This window comes from Anarrhichthys ocellatus, unplaced genomic scaffold, assembly GCF_004355925.1.
Source record: "Anarrhichthys ocellatus isolate YVR2014 unplaced genomic scaffold, GSC_Weel_1.0 scaffold1, whole genome shotgun sequence".
Classification (NCBI taxonomy): Eukaryota; Metazoa; Chordata; class Actinopteri; order Perciformes; family Anarhichadidae; genus Anarrhichthys; species Anarrhichthys ocellatus.
Window position 1 is genome coordinate 1249703 of NW_022280031.1, and position 15844 is coordinate 1265546.

Below are 15844 nucleotides of genomic sequence, written 5' to 3' on the forward strand. Positions count from 1 at the left end.
GAGAGAGAGAGAGAGAGAGAGAGAGAGAGAGAGAGAGAGAGAGAGAGTGTGTGTATAAACAGGTATGGATATTGAAAAGAGAAAGGGGGAGTGTGGCAGGCCGGCAGGGGCTGAATTAGAGACATATTCAGTTGGCAACAAACGGCTTATTTCTCTCCCCTCTGCTTCCCTGCAGTGGATGTATAGGGCTGTTGCAGTGGCCTTTGGGCTCCAGGCTGTTCTCAGCATGAAAACCTCCTGGCAATGCGCTCCCTCTGCGCCGTCAGCATGACGCTGCGCATGCACATACACACAGACAGAGAGAGGCACACACTAACATGAAAAAACAAATGTGTGAGGGCATTTCGAGACATTGAGACACACACACGAGTGAAATACACACACACACACACACACGGTGTGAGTGTGTCTCAAGGGTCACACTCATAACTGCCCTTGACACTGCATTTACAGGCCGCAAACACCTTCCATGTATGACAAAGGTGTGTGTGTGTGTGTGTGTGTGTGTGTGTGTGTGTGTGTGTGTGTGTGTGGGATGGTTTTACCTGTCTTGTGGGGACATTGACATTAATCTGATTACATAGTCACATTGTGGGGACTCGCTTTTTTTTGGACAAAATGGAGACAATTGCATGTACCCATAACATTAATCATAATATTTTAGGGAGAAGACTTGGTTTAAGGTTAGGGTAAGGATTAGGATTAGGCTAGGTAGTGGTTAAAGCTATAAATCTCCAGGAAATACATGTAAATCAATGTAATGCCCCCAAAATGAATGAAAACAAGACTGTGTATGTGTTTGGATATTCGAGTGGGTAAGTGCAAGGGCTCATCCTCCTTAACACCTAGCCTGTGGGTTAATAAGCAGTGGTGTGTATCTGGCCTCTAAATGTTTTCACCTCTATTCTGGACACTTCGTCTCTGGTTCTTGTGTCTCTGCACCATTGACTGCGCTCTCTCTCTGACATTAACCTATCTCCGTATCTGATTTGAATCAATTATTAATACGTCCTTCCTTACCTCTCTCTGCTTTTCTCTTGCACCCTCTCTCCCTATCTCCTCTCTTTCCTACTTAGTTTCCTCTTCTTTAGTCCCTTGTGTGGCTACCTCTGTCCGCCCTATCTTCAATTTCTGTTTTATTTTATTTTTTACCACACAGCCCTCTGACAGCTGCTGTCTTTCTCTCTGATGTTTGTCTCCCTGGGTTTCCGCCGCTGTCATTGCAGAAGAGAGGTAAAGGCACCGGAGCTGACAGCAGTACAGAAGAATGGCAGGCGGTGTGGTCGCAGGATCCATAATAACCTGTGCATGTCCCCATCAGATCCTCGCTCTAGCATCCTGACCACAGGTACCATCATATTATATTAAAACATTTTTCATCATTTTAACTATCCTTAACAAATCCCATAAAACCAAAAGCTAACTTAGCCCCTTACATATTGCTACACTTGGCAGATTAATTGATGCATTGTCAATACTCACTCATTTCCCTAATCTGTTTGAGTCTCTCAACCCCAGGTTCCTACCAAAGACGTACTTTTTAAAAACGAGTGAGGAGTATCAGTGATGTTGCTATAGGTACATGTGCAGCGTTGTATTAAAATCCCAAAGGAGGCAGTGAACTCACCATAGACGTGTCCAGGGGACGCACCCTATTTCATCGCATGATAATGCAACTTTGTGAACACCAAATCTGTAAAGGCAAACAAAAGAAACCTTGCTGTCAAAAAATAAATAACCCACCGACCGGTCACCATTTTCTTACCTTGTGAGCGTCTCTCTTGTGCAGACGAGAACCCATGTTCGTAGTCTCAATCATTCCGGGAGAGACAATGCCCTTGCTGGGTTATAACCCGCCAACAGTGAGTCCACATCGATGCTGACTTAACCAGCTGCACTCACCAAACATTTGCAATGCCGTTTCGTGTTTATCATGAGACACATGATAAACAACTAAAATATAAAATGTAGTTCCGTATGATTTACCGTAAACATTTATACTCGTAAACTGACACATAAACTTTGCACATTCAACAACAATAAACCATGGTTTACTGCAAGACTCAGGCAGCTTCGTCGTGCCAAGGAGGAGGCCTACAGAAGTGGGGACAGGATCCTGTACAACCAGGCCAGAAACAAACTGACGAGGGAGATCAGGGTAGCTAAGAGGAGCTACACTGAAAAGCTGGAGGAAAAGTTCTCAGCCAACGACCCCTCGTCAGTTTGGAGAGGCCTGCAAGTACTCACGAACTACAGGAGACCATCCCCCCCACTGAGGCCAATCACCAACTGGCTGACAACCTGAATGCCTTCTACTGCAGGTTTGATAAGCCTACCCTCACACCTCCCACCTGCCCCATCAAACAACCATCTACACCCCCTGCCTCCTCCTCATCTCTCCCAACCGACCCCCCACCGGCACTGAGGATCTGCGAAGAAGATGTGAGTCGGCTCTATCACAGACAGAAGATCAGGAAGGCACCAGGCCCAGACAGTGTGTCACACTCCTGCCTGAAAGTCTGTGCTGACCAGCTGGCCCCCATCTTCACACAGATCTTCAACCGATCACTGGAGCTATGTGAAGTCCCCTCATGCTTCAAACGCTCCATGATCATCCCGGTCCCCAAGAAATCCTCCATCACAGGATTAAATGACTACAGGCCCGTCGCCCTGACGTCTGTGGTCATGAAATCCTTTGAAAGACTGGTGTTGACCCATCTGAAGAACATCACAGGACCCCTGCTGGACCCCCTGCAGTTTGCCTACCATGCAAACAGGTCGGTGGATGATGCAGTCAACATGGGACTGCATTACATGCTGCAACACCTCGACTCCCCAGGGTCATATGCAAGGGTTCTGTTTGTGGACTTCAGCTCCGCGTTCAACATCATCCCAGCAATACTCCAACCCAAACTCTCCCAGCTCACTGTGCCAGCCTCCACCTGTCAGTGGATCACAAACTTCCTGACTGACAGGACGCAGCAGGTGAGGCTGGGAAAAATCACATCCAGTACCCGGACTATCAGCACTGGCGCCCCCCAGGGATGTGTGCTCTCCCCACTGCTCTTCTCCCTCTACACCAACGACTGCACCTCAGAGGACCCAACGGTCAAGCTCCTGAAGTTCGCAGACGACACAACGATCATCGGCCTCATCGGGGACGGTGATGAGTCTGCGTACAGGCGGGAGGTTGAACAGCTGGTCCTCTGGTGTGGTCTGAACAACCTGGAGCTAAACAAGCTCAAAACTGTGGAGATGACAGTGGACTTCAGGAGGAGCCCCCCAACACTGCCCCCCCTCACCATACACAACAACACTGTGTCTGCTGTGGAGACCTTCAGGTTTCTGGGATCCACAATCTCCCGGGACCTGAAGTGGGCTCCCAACATCGACACCATCTGGAAAAAGGCACAGCAGAGGTTGTACTTCCTGCGCCAGCTCAGGAAGTTCAACCTGCCTCAGGAGCTGCTGATCCTGTCTGTCTCAGCCATCATCCAGTCTGTTCTCTGCTCCTCTATCACTGTGTGGTTTGGATCGGCCACCAAACAGGACAGAAAAAGACTACAACGGATTGTCAGGTCTGCGGAGAGGCTCACTGGTTCCAGCCTGCCCTCCATCCTGGACTTGTTCACCTCCAGAGTCAGGAAACGGGCAGGAAAGATCACTGCAGACCCCTCACACCCTGGACACAAGCTTTTCCAACTCCTCCCCTCTGGTAGGCGCTACAGGGCTCTGTACGCCAAAACCACCAGACACAGGAACAGCTTCTTTCCACTGGCCGTCTCTGTCATGAACAATTAAATAAGTCATATTGCACTACCTCTGTTTACACTATTGTATTTTATATATATATACATGCACACTTTTGTTTGGGATATATTTATACTTATATTGTATATAGCTGTTAAATGTCCTTGTTTTTCTTATATTTCTCTTGTTTATTGTATATATTTCATATGTGTGTATGTACGATGAGAGTAATGTGTAACCGGAGTCAAATTCCATGTATGCACACGCATACATGGCCAATAAAGCCGATTCTGATTCTGATTCATAAGTAACATTAGCTCGCTAACGGCTCACTTTTCCCATCCCATCATGCTTTTAGTTATCAACTGCACCCCTGGTAGACATAGGGTGCTAAAATAATCCTTTGACATGTAGAAATCTGATATTTTTAGTTAGATACTTCAGACTTTTCAGTCCTTGGTTGCATATTGTGGAGGCGATTGTTTTTCCCTCTGGTGGGCGTGATTTCCACCGTGTGACGGGGTTTCGCTGTAACTTTATTGTGTCAATTTCTGCCTGCTTGGACAAATGACACCATTCTATAAATCGACATTTCAAACACCATAATGACCTTCTCACCAAAGCACATCAACAATGAAATGTACTTATTCATATACATCACTGTCATAACAAGTATTGGGCATAATTAGACGCGTCTGTAAGCTCTCTCTGAGGGCTCTTTTCCCTTACTAAGATCATATTGACATTTTCTAGAGACAAATATTTCATGTTGAGCCTCATTTATTTTCTTCTTCACTAGTATTGAGGGACTGAACATCAGATATTGAGCCCACAAGGAAAAGGAGTAAGCCCTCACCGTAAAAACACTTTAAAAGTAATTTTCACTAAACTGTATCAGGAGTTGGATGTATTTTTCTATACATGATAACAAGTCAGCAATTGTACATGTTTTATATGTGCAATTGTCATATAGGTCAATGATTTTAGTTTCTTTCACAATAATTGTTTCCCCTGAATCCTTCAAACGATTTTATTTCTAAATGGGAATTTATTTGTACAAGAAGGCATTTTCACACGCATGTTTTGTCCTTGATGGAAGCCATCTGTTTTGACAAGACTGAATGGGGTCTTTTGACATTAATCAAATAATAAACACAGAAAGGAAACTCTCAGCGCTGTCTTCTTAGTCCAAAGTATATATCAATAGTAAAAAGCCTACTGTTTTATGTACTACTACTCAAATCCAGTCAGTTGTAGTATGCAGAATGGAACTGAGACAGTTTTAATTGTTGTTGGACATTCTGATGATTACATGTTGTGGTGTCTGCAGGTGTGTGCGTGGAAGATGGAGAGAACTGGTGCTCTCAAATCAACAGGCTGCAGCAGCTGCTGGATAAACTGGAGTGCCAGGTATGAAGCAGTTCCTTCTGTATATATAAGGTCAAAAGGTTCATTTATTGTCATTGTACAACACGGTTGCACAACGACATTTAGTTTGTAGTCTCTACATAAGAAAACCACACAAAAAAAAACCTACATCATATGGTGGATGGTGGAGAATACATTTAGGAGTCTCGCAGCCTGAGGAAAGAAGCTGCTCAGAAATGTTGCAGGTATGGCAGCAGGGTGAACCGGCTTTGGCCAAGGTGGGTATTGTCTTTTTATGTCCTTTGGGCTCTTTGCAGGCACCTCTTGTCACCAATATCACTGATGCTCAGTAGATGGGTACCAATGATGTTCTGGGCAGTTTTCATCACCCGCTATAGAGCCCTCCTGTCCTGGGCCGTGCATATCCCCTGCCAGTTTGTAATGTCTCCAGTGAGGAAGCTTTCTATTTAAAGCAGAAGACAGATTTAATCTGAAAGGTTTGGCAAATATGAGCACAAAGCTTTAAGGCATAAATGTTCCATGAATACAAATACAGTGTGTAGCAGCCATCAACATTAACATTATTAAGTTTGCTGAACAGGTCATGGAATCAATTTAATAGGAAATAACAGAAACACGTGTGACAAATTATGGAGAGAATATAAAAAGTAACGCCAAATGCATTTCAACCATTTTGGGATACAGACTTATTAATATGTTTGGAACAATGAGAAGTACGTTGGGCTACACACACAGCGCTGCAGGTTGTGCACATCGCTACCTGTAAACCTGCCTGCAAAACTACAAGATTACACGTGGATTTCACTTGAATGCTTCGTGTTCTGTTGTCCGGGACAAGGTGTCAGCTTAGTGCTTGAATGGTTTCAGCCGTGATGTGGAAAACGACAAGCCTGCTTTAACAGACCTACTGTGTTTTCAGTTGTTTAGGTCTTTACTGTCTATTATGTCAAATAATGTTCATTTTTATTCAACTTCACACTGGCAGCGTAATTCAGAGCATGTCTTTGTATGTTTGTGATGATCAAAAAGAGCGAAGGGTGCAGTGGAAGCATGTAAAAACGGCGCTTTTTCAAAGAGTTCAGCACATCTGCGTATCTGTCAAGCACAGTCACCTCTCTACCTCTCATTTCTCATTCTGTATCCTGTGACCCATCCATTCTTGCTACTATGTCTCAAAACCTCTTCACACTCCTGCCACATCTTCTGCTCCATCTCGTTCTCTCTCTGCCAGTTGTTTTCTTTATTAACTCCTAGTTATTCCCATCTTTTGATGTTCACTCTTCCTCTCCTTTCAGTCGCTCTCAAAGCAATTTTCTCTCTCTAGCCCTCCGTTCCACCGACCCAGAGGGACTCGGAGTGCAATATCGAAAGCAATTCATAACCTGCAGCATGTTCTGAGTGCAATATCCATCCCCACACTTCAACGCCAGCAGCATCACACACACCTTCTGTCCACTTTTCTCCCTTCCTCTGCTCTCTCAAATGCTTCAGAATAAGTTTTCAGCCTCAAAGGTTATGTTCTCTGTGTAAAACACACACACACACACAAATGCCAAATCATGTCCAATGCAAGTTAAGTGAAATATGTATAAAGGAAAATTCTGGTGTTTACCAAATTGCTTTTGTCATGACTTTCAAAAGAATACTGATTCAATCCGAAAATGTGAACTGTGATATAGAAAGAAAACGATGCCCATACCTCTTGCGTCACCAGATGTTTAACAGAGACGAGAAGTTCTTCTCATATTTGTAACCTTCTTGTTTCAGGGTCCCAGGTTGGAGCCACTGAAAGAGGACACACTGGCCAGCACGTACAAGTCTGTAAGTCAGCACTGATAAAAGAATTTTACCTGGATTACTGGCTGAAGTAAAAAAGCAAGGACTAAACATTTTATTTTATGGCAGGTAGTATTTATTGAGCATGAAGCTTTGTAGAATTTGTAAAAAGTAAATGATTGCTTAAGTGCGAGGATTAGACCATAGGCTGCCACATGCAGGGTATTATTAAAGCGAGGTGTGAAAAGGTTGCTAATTACACAGAATTTATTCTTATTTTGACATTTTCCAGGATAATTAGGGTTATACAGCCACACACACACACACTCACTGAAGAAAAAAAAAATATTATCCAAACTATATTTTACCGACAGCATTTTAGAGCAATCAAACACAGTGAGGCCTTTGCATTGTAATGTTTGAATGTGACACGTATTTCTCTGTGTTATGATATAGAACGATGCTCTCTTTAGCAGAATAAACAGTGGCTTGATTACAATGATTGTGAATCACTGTGCAAAATAAGTAGAATACACTGAAACTGTTTTTTTTTTTTCATTAATTATTTTTCATTGCATAATTCCCCTTAAACTACATATTTTAACACCCTCTGTTGCTCCACATTTTGCTCTTTCTGACTGTGTACACCTCCAGTAGTTACAGTATATTCCAAATAGCTCGAAGTATATCGTTTAAAACTCCTTTTCAGCCGCACTCAGAAATTATTCTCTCTAGAAACTGGATTTTGCTCATTGAGTTTGTTCACTGTCCCCATTCTAAATGTCAAGCAGCACACCTGTTTCCTTCTCAAACCAAATGACACCATAACAGCAGATAGCTGTCACATTTGCACACATTCTAGCTCATTCCAGCTATGAAAATCAATATATGATGAGCCTCAAGATGAAATGGTGTTCCACATGAAGCAAGCAAGGGCCACTTTTTGACAAAGCTCACCTTGAGACAAAGAGAGGGTAAATGATTATTGTTCTGAATTTGTGTCTGAGTGTCTTTGACATGTTCACACACGGACAAAAGAAGTTAGACAGGTGAGAGTGCCAGTAACCTGTATTGTTAGGGGGAACTATGGTGACACTTATGTCAAAGTATTTATAACAGCCATAGCAAAGTGAAGTCTGTTTTCACAAGTCTCAGTACTCGACAAAAGGAAAATGATGGAAAGAGCAATGTTTGTGCTTCTCTGTTTCTTATAGGATTTTAGAATAAGCCTTCCAAAATGAAACCCAGAAAAAAGCAAATATTTGAATAAGGGCTTGTGACAAAATACACACAGGATCCATCCATGAACCCCTGTCCTTTTCACTGTGTATTCCCATGCACAGTAAAATCCATAAGATCCAATGGTAGATTTTTTACTTAGATTACAAAACCACATATGTTGTCACTCACCTTTAGCGGAGTCGGTTTTTTTAATGTGCTGAGGTTTTGAAGGATGTACTTGTAGTTTCTGCCACTTCAATACAATTGAGCCGAATGTAATTTTATTTGCTCCTCTGACCACTGGCAAACTGCACTTTTTGTGGGTACTATTTTCTTTAAAGATAGGTCTGTGGGTAATGCCGTTCATTAATGTCATTTTAAATGCCATTAGCGTCACTAATGAAATTCCACCCTCCTCCGTTGTATTGGAGTGGTGACAACATCCTGAAGAGATTTCAACGATTGGTACCTCAACACTAAACTTAGCAGATACAGCCAAAAATATATTTTTGTGATGAAGACCTTTGTGGAAACACAGCTTACACGTTTCCCTTTATACTGGTTTCAGTGGTGACTCACTCCTGCATTGAATTGTTGAGAAAGTAAAAGAGGGCAGCAGGCTGACGTTGTGCATCGGGGACTTTAGTTCAAGCCCAATTTCCCAGAGGACGACGCGGAATCCTGGCCCGCTGTGAGGATGTTGCTCGTTAGCTGGGTACATCAATCGATAAAGTAACATATTTCAAAGTGTCTTTTCTTTTCCTCCGTCTGGATTGGTGGACGGCAGGTGTTTGCGTTAGTTGATACGTTGAGTGTGCTGTCACCACTTCACCAGCGAACTTCAAGGAACAACTGTAGGAAAGAAAACTATTTGCAACACTGACTGTCAGATCACATTTAATTTCGACGGAAAACACACACACGCACGCACACACGCACACACACACACACACACACACACACACACACACACACGCACACATAGAGCAGCATGTTCTTCTTCTGAGCAGCCAATGGGTCATCTCTTCATATCCCCCTCTCTGTCTCTTGTCTTGCTAACAGAACATCCTGTTGGTTCAGAGGCAGATGTCGGTGACCGATGAAGATCTGGACAACTTCCGGAAAGTTCTGAAGAGCTACATCGATGCCACCGCAGCCCACTCTGACAACCTGCAGTGAGTGTTTTGATGTTTTTCCGACAAAGTAATATATCTGTGTCAGGCTCTGCTGCTGAGGAAAATTGAGGCCATGTTGAATCAGGGTTTTGAAGTGTCGACTGTGCCAAAAACTAATATGTAAACTCAGTGGAAAGGATGGAAACTGTACTGTTAATGAAAAGTTCCCAACAGCATATTATCATCCATCATCCTTATAGCTTATATATATATTATAGCAGCTCTTATGTGACCCCAAACTGTGAGCAGCTTGATTGAAAATGAAATCTTAAATCTTACATTTTCACAAATATGGAGGCTAATCTTTTAATGCTGTTTGTTATCTTGCAACAAGCTTTGCTCTAGCTTAGCCTAGTTGTAACCAGTGGTGGAAGAAGTACTCAGATTCTTTCCTTAATTAAAGCTACAATTGGTATCTATAATGAAAATAACTTTTTATCATATTTACTCAAACTGTCCCTATATCATGACAGTAGTACATGAGACAGATAATCTGTGAACAAATCCAGTTCCTCTGCCTCCTTTTAGTGCTCCCAATGGCATCTGCAAGATTCCACCGCACTCGAAGAGAAACAACCAATCAGAGCCGAGGAGTCTCTAACGCAGCTGTCAATCACAGCTTGTGAAGCTCTGAGCAGATTAATTAATCAATATCCTGTGACTGTATTGCCTCATTTTCGCCTCAAAGGTTTTCAGAAAGATATTTTAATGTTCTGTTTAGCTATGGAATGAGAATGTTTTCTCCGGTCAGTGGGTTTTTCTCGGTTTTGGTTTAGCTGTTGGCGACCAGGACAAACTTTCTCATTTTACAGCTTACTTAAGTATTGTCAGCAAAATGTACTTGATTAGTATCATGTTTTTGGATCAATACAGCTGCTGTGTTGTATTTTACTGATGTAGATGTTTAAGGTCGTTCTAATCTTAACTACTTCATGCAGTTGTGTGGTTTAAGCAACAGCAATGCATCACATTCCATAAGATCACCATCATGTTTGTAACGTCCCTGTCCTGCGAGAAACAACGTATCGCTTAAAAGTCAACTTTTCATGAGCTCAAAAAACAGCCTTCAGCTTTGTGACGATGCATCCAGCTGATCCAAGATGGTTTTAAAATAGTTTATTTAACTCAGGAGAATTTTCTCAATGTATAAAGGAGCACTACATCCTTGCAGACATGGTTTTTACTTGACAGGAAGGGGGTGAAAAAATGTATTCTGAAAAGTAACGAAAGGTGTCAGACAATTGTGGTGGAGTAAAAAGTACAATATTTGCCTCTGAGATGAAGTGGAGAAGTATAAAGTTGCATAACAAGGGAAATACAAGAACCTGTACAAGTACTATATCCTCTTCTTCTTCTTCTTCTCCATCCTGCTTTCAGTGTGTCCGTTCAGAAGCTCCCGGGAAAGTTGTGTTACATAATGTATGAGTTCTGGCAAGACCGCATCTCCTGGATGAGGTCAGTAGTGTGTGTGTGTGTGTGTGTGTGTGTGTGTGTGTGTGTGTGTGTGTGTGTGTCCGTCTGTTTGTGCTTGTTGTTGTGTGTCAGATATTGGCAGACAGTTTGGCAATCTTAACTTTTTGATGGAAATGTTCTCCACCAGGGAAGATGAGCAGATGGCCCATCTCTCAGTTCTTACACACACACACACACACACACACACACACACATGGATGCATCTTAAATGGTTTTAAATAGCATCTATACACATATCTGTGGATAAATGAATCTGCACAGAATTTATTTTAAAAAAACAATTAAGGTTTACAATTACAAGTTATGAACATTTACAATTTTGATGAAATAATTAAAGGTCCAGTGTGTAGGATTTAGTGGTCTAGTGTTGTGGTTGTAGATTGCAACCAGAGGGCGACCTCCCGGTCTGAAAAGTGAAGCCAATGTGGAAGTGCTTTAAACTTGCTTCTCTGGTTGCAGTTTCAAGCCTGATTGTATAGAAGTCTATGAGAAAATGACCGTACTTTTCACTTGATTTAACACCTTAACATGAGTTCATGGTCTCAATCACTAGTTTCAAGTCGTCTTCAAAACAGCATGATGTTCATTTGGTAAATTATGGTTCCATTTAGAGTAAAATAGATGCTCAACTAAAAGCAGTCTCCTTTTCTCTTTTTACTATTTTGCTCCTTCGTTGTCTTCTCTATAGCTACCTGCAGTCCAACAGCAGTAAAGATTTCCAGCGCTGCGCCATTGACATGTTGGAGGATGCGGAACTAGTTTCTACCATGTTGCTGCCAGGTATGCATATATATATATATATATATATATATATAGTATTAATGAACATTTAATAGTTTTAATGTTATTAAATGAACATTAAAACCAGTTCTGCAAACCCTGCTTAGAGTGAGATCAACACATGTAGGATTTGGACAAACCTCCAGAATTGGTCAAGTAATTTGCGAAAACAGTGAGATCTGGTTGTGGCATAGAGTAGATGTGACATTTACTTTAACTTGAACTTGCCAAGTAACTTGCTCTCAGTCTATCTTTGGTCGTCTTAGGCCATGCTGCAAAAAATCGCTGATTGGTTGAACACCCAGTGGCTTGTGCCTCAATGCTCTTACTTTTCGTTAGATATCGTACAAACTTTGGACAATTGCGTATATCGACGGTCGAAATTGAAGCGTTTTTTTATGCATACTAAATTCAAAACTTTAATGAGTGGGTTTGTGTCACTTTTCAAGTGGGAACACACTGCTTAGTCACAACGTCCACAGTATGTAATATGGAATTGGGACACAGGTGTAGATCGTGTTTTGCCTCACAACCTTTTTCATATTGGCCAAGATTAGTGAATGTGGTAATCGCTCCGTGTGTCACATTCAGCTGTTGCATTAGTACATTAGGCCTGGATGTGTTATGATATGATGTACTAAAATCTCCCATCTGTGGAAACCGGGGGTGCGTCCAGAGCTTCTGGGCCTCCTGACAATAAATCACTTTAAGAATTTTGTTTAAGGTATAAATGTTTTCAAATCGGGGATTTACTGTGAAAATATTGAATGTTTCTGAATAAATAAAATATCCAAGTGGGGATATTCTCTCCAAACACCCTGGGCTATGTTCGCGCTGCCTGTATAAAGTGAGCCGGTTCTTATGTTTTGCTCACATGGCAGAGATCCCATATGTGTGTGTTGTAAAGGTGTAAACAGGGCACAAAAACACAGAATAACAAATATTTGATTGCGTTCTTTCGGGACACATTTGCATGTGGAAAATGTTTTCCAGAAGGCAGACTTATACTTGGCATTTCCATCCGACGCACATTTCTTATTTTCTCGTCACAACGTCGTCAACTCCTCAGCAGGCTCAACAGGTGGCAGAGTAGCACTAGTCACTGCTACCCCAGTCCAGGTCGCAATCACGACTCTCCTCTTGACGTTTGAGTCATTTGTTGCGGGCCTCAAAATACGCTTCACAAAGAAATAGGATTCATTATTATTTCTGCCTCTTTGCTTCCATTGCAGAGGGTTATTTAGCTGTGTGGGCTGCACGGGCTGTGCTCGTTGCTAGGTTACTGTATGTGGTTGTTTACTTCCACATCTGTGACTCGCACATATGCATGCTGACTGTGTCAGACATAAATAAACAGTTGTGGCGTAAACACAGGAATTAGACAGGAGTAACTTTTAAAACAGAGGAAAAACAACCCGAACAGGGACTCAGAAGTTCAGCACTTTATTTAAGAGAACTACACAAATGGTGTGTGTGTGTGTGTGTGTGTGTGTGTGTGTGTGTGTGTGTGTGTGTGTGTGTGTGTGTGTGATAAATCCAAAATAAACCTGAAATAGATTTCCAGAATGCAAACTAATTACAGTTTTAAATATATATTGTCAATATTTGATTAAATTAGACTGAAATGAAATCATGAACACAAAGATAAACTTGAAAATGTGACACAAAAATAATCATATTTACTTGTTTCGTAGTATTAATTGAGGGTTTGTCTTCTTAATTCTCTGGGGGAAAAGTCAATACGTTATAAAATATTATACATTTTATTAAATTGCACTTTACTGTGGAGAGGGTTTGCATGCTGTGCAGCATTTCCAATAAAATAGCTGTGAAGCTGGTTCTTATAGAACACCATATGTGTTTGCTTTGAGTGACTTTGCCTGTTTTTTCTCAAAGACGGATATCATTAGTAGGTTACTGTGAGTTTGGCTGCTGGGGATACAAGTGAGTACACAATGCGCTGATTGGCAGAAAGAGGGAAAGCAGTTTACGAGGCGCACGTCAGAAGCGCAGGAAGGAGTCGACTCTGGAATCAATAATAGAAAAAATAAATAAAACACGACACTCGGCTGCTCCTAGCAGAGGCTATTATTGTCTGTGTCAGCAACAGTCACACTCCTTTCTCATCTTTTTTCCAGGAGGAGTTTTGCACACGGTTACTTTCTTTGAATACGAGCATCTGAAAAACACGCCACGTTAAACATAGTGTAAAATCATTTGCTTTGTATCCGGCCTTTGTTTGCTGGACATCACATTTAATAAGGTGTAAACAGTTTGAAAACAGCAGAACAAATATGCACACAATGACCCTGTCCTCTATCTATAAAGCTGAGAATTCCCAGCAAGTAATTGTTTTAATTGGCGCCATCTCCAAATTATGTAAATCATTTACGCAATTGTTATTTTGCTGATGGGAGTGGTCAGCTGAAAATATGTGAAAAATGAGAGCTTACTCAAGCGTAAACTAGATCAACGATGGTTTCTAAATGTACCCTGACGTGTCCCTCCCTGAGTTATATTGGTGTGTGGTGACCCAACTCTGTGTGTGTTCCCTCAGCTTCCTGGTGGATTATGACTAACAACTAGCAACTGAATCCAGAATGTCACATCTAATGCCTACACTATCACACGGACAAAGACACTCTCGCCCATCACCCACACACATAAACACACACGTACACACACGAGAATTCAGAAGGCATCCATGTGTTTAAAAAGCAACAGGAGACGGAGACAACGGCGTCATCCAGCGCTCTCCAGCAGCATTTTGAAACGTTCGTCTGTCTTCGACTGCTCATTATCGTGCCGCTTATATCAAAAGGGATAGTTGCATCCCTATAGCCATTCTAATGACTTGAACGTGTTTGATTCTCTGCAATGCAAAAGCCTTTTCTTTTCTCATAACCCTGTCTCTCACTTGGCCTCCTCTCTCTTGCGGTGTTTGTCTGATATTATGCCAGTGGAGAACAACCAAAAAAGACGCTAGAATAGGCTACTGGAACAAATCCAATTGAATGAATCTCCCCATGCCAGTATAGTTATTGTGCTTTTGATGAGTTGTTTAGAGTTGAATACAATGAAATCGGAGATGAAAGGTTTCTTCAGCCTCAACGTGCATGCTGACTACTGTGGCCAAGGGCTTTCAGTCATATAGTTCCTTTAAATCCTGGCTGTATATGCTGTATGATATTGTAGAACTGTTTTTTTTTCAGCTATTCTACTGTTGTGTGCACAGAATGCTAAAAAGCTAACCCTGCCCTGGCAGCTATCTATTGATACACTACTTATTTATGTTAGTTACATCTCCTCTTTTGTTTCAAAAGTATCTCCAAAAGTGTGATTATCTAACAGAAGTAACACTTTGTGAGAAGATTTCATTGTATCACTAAGTTATGAAGAGAAAATATATTTAATGTGTGATGTATTTATTTTGCGTTTATTCCATCTGTACATATGTAACTCAGATATATTCATGTTGTGTTTTGGTTCTGTAATCTACACCACAAAATGTAAACAAACTGAAACTCGACTTCAACATGATTAAGATTAAAGCTATTCATTGTTTTGACAAGTGAAAATGCCTCTGAATCTTCAGTTCTCTACAGAAATGTTTCCTCTAATAATGCAACTTTTAATTAATTTGAACTCAAATCTCAATTGTTTCCGTTTCCATTGATTCCAAGATTCCCTTCTCACAGAACAATTTAAAGCTGCATTAATCAAGTTTTGAGCCACCGAGGAGTAGAGTAATTACCAACAATTACAACAAAGGCTGACAGATGCACAGCACTCAGTAGCAGATTATCAATTTACGAAGTCGTTATGGCTGACATTTAGTAAACGTCGATATTGAGCAGACACTAAGTAACAACGCAGGGCTCACATTTTGCTTTTGCACTGGTTTCAACCAATAAATATGTCAGGATCCACAGATTATTTGGTTTTCATAACCAGGAAGTTGTTAACTTGTCTCTCTGCCATTAGGTGTCAGGAGGTAATTTACAACTACGGTTTATTAGAGTGTTTTTGTTCTCAGACTCAACCATGAAATAAAGATTTAAAAAATCTAAAGAGGATAAAATACCCCATGCGTGTGTCACCAGCAACTGTTCTCACATTCCATTTGGTCATTTAATTCAATGCCAACACCAGAAATATGAACCGATGGTGCTTTGAGTGGAATCAGCATCGTATCCTAGTTGATACCAGATAAATCTGAACTTAATTGGAGTAAGGCGTAGAAAGCGAATAATCCAATAAGCAATCTGACAAAAACTAAT

General features: G+C 41.4%; 1 protein-coding gene across 1 annotated transcript in view; it reads left to right on the forward strand.

Moving 5' to 3' along the window:
- The window catches only part of necab3 (N-terminal EF-hand calcium binding protein 3), a 40363-nt gene extending 25221 nt beyond the window's left edge, over positions 1-15142 (forward strand). Inside the window, exons 7-13 of the mRNA XM_031844621.1 lie at positions 1227-1348; positions 5081-5160; positions 6907-6960; positions 9199-9311; positions 10689-10766; positions 11473-11564; positions 14122-15142. Of these exons, the coding sequence (XP_031700481.1) occupies positions 1227-1348; positions 5081-5160; positions 6907-6960; positions 9199-9311; positions 10689-10766; positions 11473-11564; positions 14122-14150 (568 nt within the window). The 3' untranslated portion in view covers positions 14151-15142. The remainder of the gene's footprint in view (positions 1-1226; positions 1349-5080; positions 5161-6906; positions 6961-9198; positions 9312-10688; positions 10767-11472; positions 11565-14121) is intronic.
- Positions 15143-15844: the final 702 nt, after the last annotated feature.